The following is a 16,369-nucleotide window of genomic DNA, read 5'->3' as shown; positions in this document are numbered from 1 at the left end:
TGCTGCCATTTTGTCAGATTTTTATTTTATTGTTCACTGATGCTCTAATACCTCTGGTTAGATTTTTACATGGGTGATTTTGTTAAGTCAACTGAGAAGTTTCAGCTAGTGCATAATATAGAGAAGTACTGCATGGTAAGGATGGGAAGCCTAGTGTGTTCTTGCTGGAGACCACTCAAAAATACTTGCATAACAAAATAGTCCGTTGGCATGGAAAATTAGTTGTATAGGGTTTGGCTGGGTTCCTGCTGTCACGGAAGGTTGTCTAACCTAATTGCATCCAGCAAGCTTTTAGCATCATCTGTCTCTTCCCAATAGCAGAAAGAGTGATGCTCCAAATAATGAAATAGTTATGGTAAAAAAGAATTGTCTGCTCCTCTTGTTAGCTGTACTATGGGAACAAAATTACACATTATTGGCTGCACAAATCTTTTAAAAAAAACCCAGCCCATCTCCCAAACTTTTTACCAAAAAAAATTGTTTGTAGTGCTCTCTTGTAGTCATGTAAACCTTAAGAAGAGAATTAATGGTTCTTGACTGAATGTATCCAGTGCATTACATTACAATAAGTTATTGATGATCTAATGAAGATAATGTAATCTTGAAGCCTTGCAAACAAATGATGTAGTAAAGATGACATGCTTTTCCACAAACAATTTCCATTGCAGCCTTATACAGTGATGTGAAGATAAAATGGAGTGGATATATAAATTTGAATAAATTATAAGGTTGTAAGGAAAAGGTAATGAAAAAAAAATGTGTCTTTTGAGCAATCTGTAAAAGTAAAGGAAATACTATACTAAACTTTCACAGCTGGCTGCATTTGAGAGAATAACTCTTGGTGTTTATGCAACCTTATTGCCAAGAGTCTTTATTTATTAGGAAGAGGAAAAGTCATGATGAGCTTCATTGTGGAAAACAGAAGGTGAACTGTAGTATCTCTGAATTGTTCCTTTGGTTGCCTTTGATTCAGGCACACTCTTAACTACCTTGATGTGCACTGTGGACCTGCCCACTACATGAATACCTCTTGTTTGTGAGCAAAGGTTGCCATACCAGTATCTTGCTGTGCAGAACTGGATTGAGGTTTTTTATTATATAAGATTCAGGAAGGAGTCCTGAGAGTATGAAACAATAATGTTGATTCTTGAAATTGTATTTTGGAGTAAGTAAATTGTATTAGGTGCTCTTATGATCCTGTCTAGCTTATGAAGATAGCTAACTTATCAATGCAACTTTTTTTGGACCAGAAACTTTTGTAAGCTGCAGTTTTCTTATTACTTTTTCCAAATATGTTTATGGAATCCTCTGAGATCAGCTGCTCTGGGCATCCATGTACTAAAATGGAATGTCCTTTTCCGTGATTGATTGTTCATTCCCTGTAATCTGGGGACTGGGATGCTGTATGATACTTTAAAGGTTAAAGTCATTTTTTATGCAGCCTGACTTAGTATAAGATTACATGATTGACATTTTTACAGTTTGCATGTATGAGCAGATTCCCTAGTATAAGGGAAGGGTCTAAGATCTAGGGCACTTTTTTTTTTTAAAAAAAAAAAAAAAAAAAGAAAGAAAGAAAGAAAGACAGGGTTGACGTAAGGAATTAGTAATTAGTACCACTCTGTTCGTTTTGTTGTTGTTTTTAAATAGAAACTCTTTCCAGATGCCAGGGAAGCTGAAGTTAACAGAAGGTTAAACATCTTGTTGCAGAGATGGAGGTGGATCACAAGTCCTCTCTGGCCTTGTCAAGCACTGAGGAACAATTTATTTTCTATTAGGGAATAGTACTATGGAAAAATCTTTTTTTTCTGTCACTGTTGTGAGAGTATATTCAGAATTTTTAACTTGGGTTCAGAGTTGGTGGTGGTGCCTAGGGTTTCTGTTTTCTCCAGAAGAGACAGAACTCGCTGCAGAGTGTTCTTCACTATGAAAATAATGCCACCGTTCTTCTTACTTACTTTGTAACTGCAGCACTTTCAGTCAAAACTAGACATTGCATAGGTTGTTACTGAAGGTTGACACCTGATACCTTTCCTCAGCCAATAGGTGATTTTCATTTAAACCAGTGTCTCTTTCAGCTTCAAGTAAAAACAATCGCTTTGAGAGGGTTACCCATTAGAGACATCAGTTAGTATCAGGTGCTGTGTGTCACTGGTTCCTTACACTGTGGAAACAGTGTAACCCCTTGAAGACGATTGTATCTGGGGTATCTGTATTCTTAAAAATACAATCATTATAAGCTTTTTTAAAGCCACTATTCAAACAAACAGTTTTCATTTAATGGGGATGCCTTTCATGGAAGTGTCCTTTCTTCATTTGTTTTACGTAAAATTTATTTCTTGGGCTTCATCTAAGTGTCTGTAGTAGATTAACTAACAATGGAAAGACCTGATAATAACCTGATAATTTCATCTGTGTGACGATAACTCTACTAGCTGTGGTCAACTTGGACTCCTTGCGCTTGTGAGAAACAAGGAGACATCATGCAAATAATAAGTAAGGAGACTGGAAAAATGGCAGCTTACTGTTCTTCTCCAACCCCACCCCATGCCAAGTGGCCAGATGATGATTTCCAGGGGTGTGATTATTACACAAAGACACATTAACATAAATGAACTACATATGGGAAGTTCTACTGATCATATTATGAGGGTCTGGTTATGGTAAAATGTAATTATATGCATTTATGTTTTTCTTTTCTTGGATTAGACTGTATCGCATGGGAAGCATCTATGGAAAATAACGTCCCTCATATCCTTAGTAGAAACAGTAAAATGTGACAATAAAGGGAGTGTGGGTTCTTATTATTAATGAGCTACAGAGCCGCCTCTGTTGCAGCTATTAAATTAATTCCAGTTCAGTTGCCTGCTTAGGAGTGTCCCATGAAAATGGTTAGATTATTTATGTCATTCACATCATTATTGCTGGAATTCTTTAATTGGTATGTTTACTTTTTCATATGTTACCAAGTTTCTTCAGTAGCTCAGACAAACAATTTTGGAAACGTTTGAGGATCTGCAGAACAGCCTTTCCAACTCTTATACTGTTATATACTTTTTTTTTTTCTGGAATGAAAATTCATTATTTTGGGGTTGTGTGGGGATTTAACACTCTCTTTTACTCCTGGAATGTGCACATGCACATTGAGTTGAGTTGACCTCACCAGTCAGACCTGTCAGCAGAATCAAAGCCTGAAGGGTTGAATGTTTGTCCACTCTGAGATAAACTGATTTTTTAATTTTTATTATATTTTGTGTGAATAATCTCATGGTTGGGATCTGTCTTCCTGCTTGGGTAAGTGAACTGAAGAATGCAGGACAGAATCTGTTTTTTCAAAGCAGTAGCAATCTGTTTCAGACGTGCATCTGGTTAAATATGGATAATTAAGAACACTATTAGATTGATAGGTGATACCAGAGATGTTTTTAAAGAAGGTACCATTAAAAATAAATGCATCAAAACTAAAAGTATACATTGATGCCATGGCACTTCTACTGCTTACAGATCCTCTCTGAGTTGTGAAGAAGACTGAAGATAACCTATTTTGCCCAGACAGAGGTATAGGAAAGCGTAATGGGAATAAATTAGGCATAATATTGAGTACTTGCAGAAGGAGCACATAGCAATATAATAAACTGCTGGTGTTATGCATTGTACCTAAATTGCTAGCTTTGATTTCAGTCCTTGGGCAACAGACAAAGTTGTCTTAAATCATTGAGCTGTGCCTTTGTACGCAGCTGTTCTTAGCGCTTACATCAGTGCTACCCACAGAAAAAGATACTTTCTCCTTTCTCCTGCATGACATGACATTTCTTTAGCATGAGAGAGCCATTCTACTATAGTATGTGAGAGCTGCTTCAGAGGTGTGAGATCAAGATGTGTGTTGATAAAGGTGATGTACACTGAGACAGATAAATCCTAGTATAACCTTTTGGGGCCTGATCTGGTCAGAACAGGGAAATAAAGATCTTATTTAACAGAGGAGTCACCTGTGCACGTCTTGGCTTCGGAATAAGTTAAGCAAGTTAAATAAAGTGTATTGCAAGTCTATTTACCATTCCATCTGAAACAGTAATTTTTTGCAGAGTCTTTCAGAATCATCAGGATTTGCTCACTCAAGTTGTTGGCACCATGGAGATGGGGGCTTCAGTCAATTTCTGATAATTCTGATCTTATAGCAAAATATTTCATGGTGCATAATGAATATTGATATTCATACAGGTATTCATACCAGTCTAGTTTTCTTTTCTTTTTTTTTTTTTTTAACTTTTAAGAAAAATCAAGATCAGTGAGAAAGGACATTGTTCACAAGTCCTTTAGAATTTACTGGAATGCTAAATTTGCTTTGGACAAAGTAGTGTCTGCTGCAACAGCCATGTTTCTTGCTTCAATTTATCACGGTAGATGAGCTCAAAGAGTAGTTTATTAAATGCTGAAAACTTAGGAGTGTGGAGAGGAAAAGTAATTTTTCAAACTTCTTAACTCCCTGACTAAAAGCTGGAATTGAGGGAAAGAGAGCTGAGGGGCTCATTGAGTTCTGAGAAACAGAAATATGGTAGTACAAAGCAGTATTCTCAGTTCCCTCTCAGAAAATCATTTTTTTGTTTTTATTCTCACTTGCATGCTTTTACATCTAAAACATATTTAGATAAGCTTATTTGTTTGTGCATCTAGCCTATTTATAGTGTTATTTACTAATAAAACAGTTTCTAAATGCTGTACTTGTGTTTCTTGAATGATAATCAAGATTCGGCTAAAAAAAGAACATTTCACGAATATTGGTAAATTATTTTAGAAGAAAGTAACGCAACGTAACCCATTTCTTAACAAAATCACAATTCAAATAAATGAGCATAAGCCAATTTGCTCACAAGAATTATGTTTTCTTATTGTTATAGTCTTCACATAAAGTATATAAAATGTTTCATCTTAGGAGAAAAACAATCATTATTTTAGATTTTTGTATGGAAATACATGAAATTGCTTGATAGGTCAAAGAATTCTATTCAGTGATGAGAGTTCCAATGTGTGTGGTTATTTCCTCTGTTTTGAATAAGTAATGTTAGTTAACTGCTGAGTGCTCCTCATTCAATGAGTAGATCAGTCAGTTCTCTAAAACAAGACACAGCTCTGAATCTCTATTAGGTTCTTCTGTAAAAGTAGAGATAGACTGCGAATACTTTCCATGGTTCTTCTATTTCTGCAGCAGGGGAACAGCTTTGCTTTGCAGAGGCGGTTTGCAATTTAATGTGGTTTCACTCAGCCTTTTCTACAAACTGCTTCTTACTGTCCACTTCAGATTGTCAAGGATCATGTAATTCCAGAAATCCAGAAATTAATGAGTTAGAAAGTGATTGTTTTAGTCTTAAAAAACATCAGCATGGATTTTTTTTCCTGTACACCAAGGAGAGGATGTGTTTTAAGAGTGTATTTGCTTGCTTATTATTTTAAACAGCAGATTATTTTGAGTGGGCAAATACTTGATCAAAGGCTCTTTAAAAAAAAAAAAAAAAAGGATGATTTGGGGATCAGCTTCTCTGGAGCAGTGTTCAGTGCATCTGTATGGATGCAGTTGCGTGTTTTTGAACAGGAGAGTCCTGTTCCGGAGTAATATATGTCTCTTCCATCAGCTGTTCAGTAGAGCTCATATTTTCATTTGATGTGAAAAACTTCAAGTCTTAACCTTGTTGCTGTAGATGATAGCTTGAAGGATTTTTTTGTACAATCCCCATCTGAAAGTGTAGGATGAATTTTCATGCTCCAGACTGGTTAATCTGCAAATCCCATGGTTATGCAATACTACTACTTCCAGAAGGCCAGAAGGAGAACACCAACACTCAGCAGCCTCTCCACGTCTGTGAGCTGTATTGCAGGTTGCACTCTTAATTTTTTTAAGGTTTCTTTCTTCTTATTTAGAATGCAGTTTTTATTTGGATAAAACCAAATCTTGTATTTCTAACTAGAAACATAAGATTACAGATGTTTGTATGCATATGGCAGTGACTGTCCTCGGTTCTCTTCTGCATTATATGAGCTACCCATAAACTCCCAAGATAAAATAATTATGGTGTATGTTGCATAGGTTCAACAGATGGGTTGCATCTTGAGGCTGATGGTATTCTGCAAGCCTGTTATGTAAGGATGCTGGTGTGTTCAAAGTCTGTTGGGACAGAGCTTGCGACTTGGAAGGTTCAGTTGTAAAAATCATAGAATCATTTAGGTTGGAAAGGACCCTTAGGGTCAACCATCCACCAGGCCTACCAAGAACCAAGCCATACTTTAAATACCTCTGGTTGGAGCCGTGTTGCCAGCATGAATGGTCCTGGCACATCAGCTGCATCTTCAGTATTGTAGGTAGTGAGTTGTCCCAGCTCAAAACTGACTTGGTGAATGTTAAAAACCAAGTGGTATAGAAAGTGATAGTTAAATACTTGAGCTTACTGGTCAGATCTGTTTCGTTTAGAATGGAAGAATTGACCAAAGATGCCACCTTGATTACTTTGGAAGATCATCACCTCATGTGATCTTATTTATCAATCCATTAAACATTCTGTATGAAAACCAGCTATTATTAAAAATTTCATTATCCACTGTAAGGGCTGTTTCTGGACTTCTCAGAAGTTGTAAAAATACGTACATATAAATGCAATTTTTAAAAGCTTATGTTTATTGTTTGCTATTTCATTTCTATAAATGTATGATCTGTGTTCAGATACATGTGTAGGCATACGTATGTAGTGCATAGACCTGTATGCATATACACATAGACCGACATGTGTGCGAAGTCTTTTTAGCTTGAGTCTGTGTAGTCTGATTGGTTACTGTTACAGTGTTCTTAAAAAAAAAAACATTATCAGAGCAGATAATGTAGATTCTGCCTTTAAGTTTCAAGTGTTTGATTCTTTCGTATAATTGTATGAAGTTTTATTAACAAAAAATTAGCATCTTGATGCTGAAAATTTCAGACTATAGAACACATCAGAATGAAATTTGCATATGGTGTGTGCAAGTCATTTCCAATTATTCAAGACTTCTGTTCTCACATCCAGGACTCATTGGGCTGCTCAGATGAGCTTGAGTAAGGGAAGAAAGGCAAAGCCCAAGACCCTCAAGCAGGAGGACGTATTGTTTTCTTTTGTCAACAGCAGCTTATTTGGCTTGTTCCCATCAACTGCAGCATGGTTTGCTATTTTGCCTTGTGCCAGCTGTTGACCACACAGGAAGGCCATTTAATTTGGTGGGTTGGTTTTCTCCAGATTAGGTAAGAAGTAATTTTTTGCTGGATTCGTGAATTGAATTTGATTTGCCACATGCTCAGCTGAGACCAGGAATAGAGGATAGGGTTAGATACCTATCAAGATGAGAATTTTTTAGTTGAGTACAGGTGATGCTCAGTGCTTTTGTTCAAAAAGCATCCTATCTCTGGAAAAGTATCAATGCTTATTTTGTGTCCTTGCTTACACTGTCAGCTTTAAGAAGAGGTAATCAACCACCACTAGTTTTCCAGCAGATTCATTTTTGCATTCCTCCAGAACTCTGCAGAGCTCTGTATTATCTAGCCTGCTGTCACTTGTTCTGCATTTTGTGTATCTGTTCCATGGGCCTTCCTATCTGAGTCTGAAATATCATCTTACAAATCCTCAGCAGAGCAGTTCTGGCTTAGGACTCTCTCGAGTTTCAGATAACTCATTCAGCTTTCCTTATGGCCAAAAAAAAAAAAAATTGCTGTTACATTTATTTCCTTTTCCATTTTAGTGACTTGTAAATCTCATTAACAGGCAGCTATGTTATATCCAGATTTTGTGAATGAAGCATAGAATCACAGAATGGCTTGTGTTAGAAGGGACCTCAAGGATCATGAAGCTCCAGCCCCACTGCCTCAGGCAGGGCTATCAACTTAAACAGTTTAATACTAGACCAGGCTGCCCAGAGCCCCATCCAATCTGGCCTTAAACACATCTAGGGACGGGGCATCCACAACCTCTCTGGGCAGCCTGTTCCAGCACCTCACCACTCACATAGTAAAGAACTTCTCCCTGACATCCAACCTAAATCTTCCCTCTTTCAACTTAAACCCATTTCACCTTGTCCTGCCATTATCTGCCCTATCTATTAAATAAAAACATTTAGAAATAATAATCTTAAGAATCATGCTTGGAGGTATTCTGTTAACAGCATTATTCAGTCTGGTGTCCCTTGTCAGCAGGAGTTCTCATCTTTGTTCACCCAGCTCCTTACCCGTTTTATTCTTACGCTGGAATTTCAATCTAGAGTTTTTGTGATGCTGATTTTGTAATCTGTAACATTCTAATTACTAAACAGTACTTAAACCAGCACAAGTTCTTGTCGTTTCAGTTACTTTATGGGGAAAAAATAAATCTGGTAATATCCAAGAATATTCAGTCTTTTTTCATGCTTTTTTTTCTATTGACCTCCATACTTCATGGGCTGTTTTCTAAGGGAACATTTACCTTCACAGGTTGGTAGTACCTAAAGGCCGTGTCAGCTTGGTGTGTTGCAGCTGGGCTCTTTCTACAAGAGAATACACTGGGTGTGTAAAACATAGTCTAATGCTTCAGTTTATTGCTGTGAAATCACCGTGGCATGGATAGCATTTGGATACATAAACATCCACAGTGCTGAGCTGTGCCCTCTTTTTGAAAATAGAAATTGCTGCACATAAGAGAGATGATGGAAAATGTGTACAGTCTATACAATCTTCCAGAAGTAGATTGAGACCAGTGGCACTTCCCCGAAAAAATAAATTACCCAAAATTTGCAGCACATTCATATTCAATTTCATCACAGCAGATGCTCATTAGTATGTTGTTATTAATTGGTATTCACTTTAGGTTTTGTTTAAAATGAAGATAATAATTAGGTTTTAATTACTGCATCTTTCTAAGGGGGAGGGGAGGAAATGCCTCTCAAGGCACTGAAGTATTTCCTGTGTGCTTCTCTCCACTACATGCAAGCCTCGAAAGTGTTTGAAACACATTTTTCTACCAAGAGACTTCTTTTCCATTTCTTTTTCATTCTTTCCTATTTTTTAAGTATTAAGAACTAGCCCTAAGTGGTTTGTTTGGACACGGTGAATCATATCATAATAGCAAGAGCCATAGTTCTTTCTAATCAAATTACCAAAAAGACTTTGCAAAAGTAACTCTCTCAAGCAGCTGATTAATGAAGTGTTGCCACTGTTTTGTATTATAATTAATTGAAGTAATACAAATAAATTCTGTAGCCTGTGGAAATTATCTCCCATGCAAAGCAATCTGATAGAGTTAGCAAACTGCAGTGAGAGATGGTTTTTTATTTCTTGTTGCCTTCATCATCCTTAAAAGCCATTGGTGGCACAACTGAAAACAGTGGTAGATGGAGTACAAAGTCACAACAGCTCAGAGAGGGCCTGCAGAAATTAGAGTGAATCCATTACAGAGGACAGCAAAAGTGCAAAAAACAAATCAGAAAATAATGTAAAGGTCATGGGTGTGAGGGGACCATGGAGAACTATAGGAATGCGAGAGATACCAAAGCACGACTGGAAGACTTGACCTGAGATTAAAGGAATATGGGTCATCTAAAAGGCATTGACTATCACATCTTTCTTTGGTAAATATAGGAACTGACAGCAGTTCAAAGAAAATTGTTCTAAGTAGTAGTATTTAGCTTTCTGGCCTGTTCAAAAGTATGTCTTAAGACATGGAACATTTACGCTCCATTTAAAGTGTGTTTGCTAGAATAACACTGTGTTTGGGTAAGCAAAACATCGGAACTAGAATTGTTAGTTCAGTCTTCTGCATTTTAGCTGTTGTGAATTTTCATCAACTTCTTTTTGGGATTGCTTTTCTCTTTTTTATTTCCTTGGACCTTTCTTAACTGGATTTTCTAGGTCACTGCCTTTAGTTATTGAAAAGACTTTGGAAGATGGTGTGTTAGCTGCTCAGGCTCCTGTGTTACTAAAATGAAGGAGAATTAGGCACCTCACTTTTGAAGTTCTTTGGGATGGAATCTTAATCAGCCAGCACTGAGGGAGAAGCCTTCTAAGTTCATCGCCTATATACAGCTGCCAGCAATGTTCCTTCCACAAGAGAAGCGCTAATAAGAGACAGAGCATGTTAACTTCTCCCTTTAAGCCAGTGCATGAGGAAGGATGCTCGGCAGTGATGAAATCCATCTTATTCCCTTGCTTTCAGAAAGTCAAATAAGCTTTGGTGTTCAGAAGTTGGAGTAAGGGTGGCCAATGGAAATTTTCCCACACTGTGCAAAATTAGGCAAACCAAGCTTGATCCTCTGTTCTTGCCAGAAGGGCTGTAAATGTCCTGTTCTCTGATTACATTTATGAAATTAGGGAGTTTAGGCCATTCACTGCTCGAATTTTGGCCTTCAGAGAGAAGTGGAGCAAGTATACAGCGCAGCCTTGCTCTGGAGCTGAATTCTTAGGAGCCTGTGAGATAGAGGATGAGACAGACCTACCTTTCAGTGTTTTGTTCAAACATCACCAGTTACAGGATAAATGCTAAGCTATTCATTGCTATCAAGACTGAGTGGATTCAGATGTATAGAGGCACAGCTGACCAGCAATACAAATATGTTACGGCCTTCATTCCTGATGTGTGCTGTAGTGAACATTTGCTGGTTTATATGTCAGCTGAGCAAGATTTTTCTTTCTTTAGGACTAAGCATTTGGGGCCCTATTATTGTCTTTATTTGGGAAAATTTGTTTTGCTGATGTTTCTAATGTACTGATTCTATTAAGACACCATCATTTTCTTACTAGATAATCTCAGATTCTTCCTTGGAGGGCAGGTTAGGGTTTTGCAATTGTCATTTCAAACCCAGATTTCTTCAGATGATTACCTGTTGGCCAAACACAATGATTTTTTATTTTTTTTCTCATCTGTTACTTTTCTAATACAAATGTAATTTTTCTGTCATGGGAATGAGTAACGGTGATTGCAAACTATGTGACTTTGGTTCCTGTATCTGCTTATTGCTATTTTAAATACAAGAAAAAAAAAAGTTGTTTGGTTGCTTTGGTACAGAGTGTTCTTTCCATGAATGGAAGCTGTCAAAGAGGCAGACCCTTCTGAATTCAGTTCTTAATGAAATCAAGAAATCAAACATCACGGAACAATAAGAACTTCAAAATAAGGTTTTATTTTCTTGTACTCACCATTCAGTCTTTTATGGTAAAAGAGAATACATAAATGATACAAAATTTGAGAAGATCGTATGCTAACTTAAGGGCTGTCAAGTTTTCTTTGCACAGAAATTTACTGTTAAGTGTAAAGTTGGGTTTGAAGTTTTAGGATTAGAGTTTTTTCTTTTCTTTAAGCTTACAGGTCATCAGAAATTAAAGAAATACACGAAGTGACGATAGAAGTAATTTCTAATGCTCTTTTAAATTTAAGTCACCTGTTCTTTAGCTTCATAAATATACCATAATATTCACTGTTGCATGAAAAAAAACCTTTTCTTTTCCACTAGACAACTGATTTTAAAATGTGTCAGGAACCTAAAGGCAAGGGAGTATTAGCACGTTCTCAATTAATTTTTTTTTTTAATCAAGTTAAAATAATAAATTGTTTATATATATGTGTATGTCTGCGTGTATAAACTATTGCATACCGATTTTTGTATTTTCTTTATCCATTTAAGCAGTGACTTTCAATTAGCCTGCCTACTAATATCAGGTCACTAAACTCTATAGCTGATGCTTTATTCTTTCGTGTGGGTTGTCATTCGTTTGCTTCAGTTGGCTGGCAAAGGTTGTTGTATATCCATTACCAGCAACACAGCACTTTGCATTTCTGAATTGACAAGCAGCTATATTGACCTAGCGCTTATTATGGGTCAACAGCTGCGTTAACCGACGGAAGGACTGAGGGGCAATTAAAATGAATTGGCAAAAATATATCTTCCTAATTTACTCCAATTTGTTATTTATGCTAACATTGTATGGCTTCTATGGTGACACTAAACAGAATGGACCCAATAATGGCAATTAACATAAAAATATAATGGCTAATCAAATTGACAGCAACTGTTTCTCATCATCTCGACACACAATACATTATCAAAACAAACTATTATGAAGGAGGTAATTTCAGTGTTCTATTCAACCTGCTTCATGTGTGCAGTCAGGGAGATGTGTACCAGCAATTACAGCTGAATCTAAAAAACTAAACAAATAACTTAATCGCTGTCGTCCTCCTTTTTTCTTCTTCAGGAAGCAGTAATCAGGATTTACTAAAAATAACTGGTGTATAATAGTATAATGATGATGCATATCATAGAATAGCTAATAAGGAATAAAATAAGCTTCTGTGTGTCTTTTTTTAAAATAGGTTTACATGAATTGGAAAAAAAGTGTAATGTTAAAATATATAAAGAAATAACAAAGCAGTAGTAATGGTTGTCAAATGTCTCAACATGAGTTGCTTTGTAGTTATAGATACTTTATAACCTGTCAGTAGAAGTGCAAAATTAGCTGAATTTAGTAACTAAAATTGGCATGATTGGGTAGAAAATTAAAAAGCTAAGTGAAAGCAGAATTCCAATAAACAGAAATAGTTTGCCGGTTGCTGTTCCTCTCTGTTTTCAGTCTCATATTCCATGTGGTATACTGAGTGTCAACATCAGTTTAACCTGTGGTGGCTAGGTGTTTGTTGATTTTGTAGATCATCAAGAAAGTCTTCAAGAATTCATATCTATATAAATACTGAATGGTACTTCCACGTTTGATGCAGCTATGGTTATTTCATTCTTAAAGACTTTTGTGATGCACATGTCTTCAAACCATTGTTGGTCAATATTTCAACACCAGTATCTTAAATAGCAGGGACTGGAATGTGGTTTTGTTAAATGAGAGTTCAAGAAAAATGTATTTAAAGGGCCTGTTTGTGGGCAAGGTAGATCTCATGTCTGTTTGAGCAACCTCCTAATGCACGGCAGCAGTGACATGAATGCATACAGATGTACGTTCGAAGTAGAGAAGCAATGCAGAGGCTTGACATCACTGACGTTCAGAGCGTTTAATTGAATATGATATTCCACATGTACACACTTGCAGATTTTTGAACTGAAGGTGTGATTATTAACATGCAGTAGCCCTCCACAGATGTGTAGAGCAAGGTGATGACATAGCTGCAAAGGTGTATATGCACCTGTTCTTATTTGAATTTTTCATTATTTATGTAACTACAGCTGTGTGTGTGAATGGAGAGGGAGGGAACACAGCCAAACACCTGTATTCATCAAAAATATACATTAAAGCTTTTCCTTTTTCGGGATTATTGCATTATACAATGTACTAAAGCAATAACGTCATTATATTGTGCTATCTTCCTTATAAGTTTTATTTTGGTCCCAAAGCGTGATACTGGTATTTGTCTATAAGAATAGGTAGTTGTGATTTTTGTGTTTATAAGAATTGATAAATTTAGTATGATTTATATAAATGATTTCAATTGTGAGGAAAAAGGGTACAGAGTCGTAGTAAAAAAATTTTTTTGGTAGTAGTAATAATAGTGTTATAGTAGTACAGTATTACAGTATTAATAGTACTACATGAGCAGAATATATCTTTTAGAAAAGTACAGGAAGAATCACCTCTTGATAACAGAGAGAAATAGATGCAGGAGACACACTTATCACTGGGGTTTGTAATTTGTACCTTTTTATTTTGCAGTATTCTGATAAGGCCCTGTACACTCAGCTGTGCTTTTACCGGTACATTTTTGATGTGGAGTATGCAGTGGATAAAGTGATTACTGAAGAGGATAAAGGTAAGTTTAAATTATTAATTAATTAAATGTAGCTCAAAAGCAGCTAACATTCTAGAAACTACAGCTATACATTCTAGAAACTAGAGCTATCCATTTGTACTCTCCAAATCCGAGCTACTAGACTGTAATGTAGAAGAGAAAATAGAAGAAAGTAGGATTGTGGGAATCATTTGTAAGAGTAGCATGTTGTGTTGGAATAACAGATTCAAGATTATATGTCTCTGTTCTTTTGGAGCAATTGCACTTTCAAAAGGGTTCTTTGCCTGAAAGTTATGCCATTAGAGAAATCTCTGTGCATGTAGTTTGAAGGATATATCAACTTCAGTAAATAGATTAATTAAAACTATACAGTTTCTAAAAGAAGCTAATTGAAACATGTTCAGGTATAATATAAGACTGTTTTTAACAGGGTTGAAAATGATGGCTCAAGAAAGCAGCAATGTTGATTACCTACAAGGCTCTGTTAAGTACAAAATTTATGCTGATGTTAGGAAAACTTTTTCCTCTTGTCGTCTTCCAGTAACCATAATATTTGTGAGGTAAAACATCTCTAAGCTATAATGGAGCCATGCATTTTGTGTGGTAAGTGATTCTCAAACTGACAGAAGAGCACCTCTGGTGCTAATATGTGGCTGATGTAGAATTCTGAACAAAGCTGAGCTATGAGCCCACCTATAAGGTATACTGTTAATAGAGAGCCTTCCACTGTGCTTTTGGTGGTGCCGATTAAGAGAAAGTACTTCCGCTGTAGTCATCTTTTCTGATTGCTGTTCTACTGTAGAAATCTTTCCCCTTCCCTTAGTCACCAGCTAAGTTTCTGGGTGATAGAAGTAGACTAAATAAAGTCATTCTTTCTAAATGTAATTTTGATTACATGAAAAGCAAAACAGCTTTAATGCTTAAAAAATGAGCTTAAAAATGAGCTTAAAATGAGCTTAAAAAATGCTCAATTAAGCAAATTATCTGATTCGGGTCTGTTTCTTTTAGAGATTCCTATTTCTTTTCTTAATCCCTCTTAAGAGAACAAGGCTACTCTGTGAGATCATCTCAGTCTAATACAACTTTGTAGATGTACTGAAGGAATGTTATGTAGTGGTAGCTAATACTACCTGAAACTCAGTAACTTGGCATGTATCTACCTAATATCAGGATATAAGAGTAGATGCATCTTCAGGGGTGATCTTGTCCATCCCCTTCTAGAGCAGACCATTACATCTTATGGAGGTTTCATTTTGAAACCTGTAGATGGTTCTACACCTTTCACTGTTGTTCAGAATGTGTTTCGGACACTCATCCTGTGGTTCCTGAAAATTCACTATCATTTTCCCATTCTGATTTGTTCAACTTGTGTTTGTCCATTTACTGAATATTTCCCCTCCCTGATGTTCTCTGCTATGCTTCTAGAAACTGTGGTAGCATCTCTGTTTTGTTTTAAATTAATAAACTTCTAGATTCCACTAGTAAGAACAGCCCTGTACTGCATAATCCTTCTTCCTAGTCTTTTAATCTTTTCTAGGTTGGATTCATCTTTCAGTGTGAGAAACTAGAATTTACCTGGTGTTCTGGATGGTTTCTGTCCAGTGTCTTGTATACTGCTACGTTTGACAGAAGTACATCTACTGATGCTTTCCAGTGTAGCTCATAGTTCATAGCTGCATTGTATCATTAACTTGTGGTTACCTGATGAAAGAAATCTTCGTGTCTCTTCTGAATCAGATGTTCATGCCTAATGTTTATGGCTTTTTTTTTCTTCTTTGTTTTCTCATACTTTCATTTTCTTGGTTTTCTTCATATTGGACTGCTTTATCTCATTTATAAATTTAAACTTCACATTTATTGAAACATAATATGATGTCTTCTGCAGTCGCATAGTTTCTCACTGACTGCCTTAATCAGAAAATGTTCCCCACACCCCCATCACTAGTGGGAGAAAGTTAAATAGAAGTAGTATCTAGAGGAGTTCTTGAGGAAAATTTTAGAACTCTGCTATGACTTCCTATTTTCTTGGATGGTTCACTTTTTCATCACTGCGTATTTTTGCATTTTTCTTACCTAGATTAATTTTTTTTGTATAATCTTATTCAGTCATCCAATGGTTTCAGGCGTGGTACTGCAGCAAGCATTAAGGCCAAATTAATTAGATCTACTATGCCTGCCTTTGAGAATTGATTCTCTTCAAACAGACAAACTAAACAAACAAACACAGTATGCAATTACGTCCTATTTTTCAGATATCTTTTGGGGGGCAAACATCTTTCTGTTAGTCTAAAAATACTTGCAGAAATTGAGAATAATTACCTGTAGCTTTTTGGGTCACCTTATTTTATAGGTACCACTGTTCTATTTTCTCACAACAGATGTAACTGATTTACTTTGTCTTACTGAAATGAGTTTATTTAGTGAACTCCCTTAATGGACACAAAGCTTATATTTATTTCCCCTTGAAAGAAAAAAAAAATAAAAAAATTCCATGCCTTTTTTCACAAGCCAGCATGCAAGTGTTCAGCATCACTTATCAAAGATGGTGGATTCTATGAGCTTTATTTTTCCTCTTTACTATGTATGTAACTAAATCACTT

The 16,369-nt window shown here is 36.2% G+C and overlaps 1 protein-coding gene across 3 annotated transcripts in view; it reads left to right on the top strand.

Annotated features, from left to right (window-relative positions):
* Positions 1-16,369, top strand: part of POLA1 (DNA polymerase alpha 1, catalytic subunit) — a 191,650-nt gene that overhangs the window by 136,193 nt on the left and 39,088 nt on the right. For all 3 annotated transcript variants that reach the window (XM_042810612.1, XM_042810611.1, XM_042810613.1), the window contains exon 36: positions 13,694-13,790. In XM_042810612.1, coding sequence (XP_042666546.1) covers positions 13,694-13,790 — 97 coding nt within the window. The remainder of the gene's footprint in view (positions 1-13,693; positions 13,791-16,369) is intronic.

The sequence above is a fragment of the Centrocercus urophasianus genome, unplaced genomic scaffold (assembly GCF_019232065.1).
Source record: "Centrocercus urophasianus isolate 14NV4802_14NV808 unplaced genomic scaffold, USGS_Curo_1.0 seq_12, whole genome shotgun sequence".
NCBI classification, from domain to species: domain Eukaryota; kingdom Metazoa; phylum Chordata; class Aves; order Galliformes; family Phasianidae; genus Centrocercus; species Centrocercus urophasianus.
The sequence above is the reverse complement of the archived record's forward strand: the minus strand, read 5'-3'. Positions and strand labels throughout refer to the sequence as shown.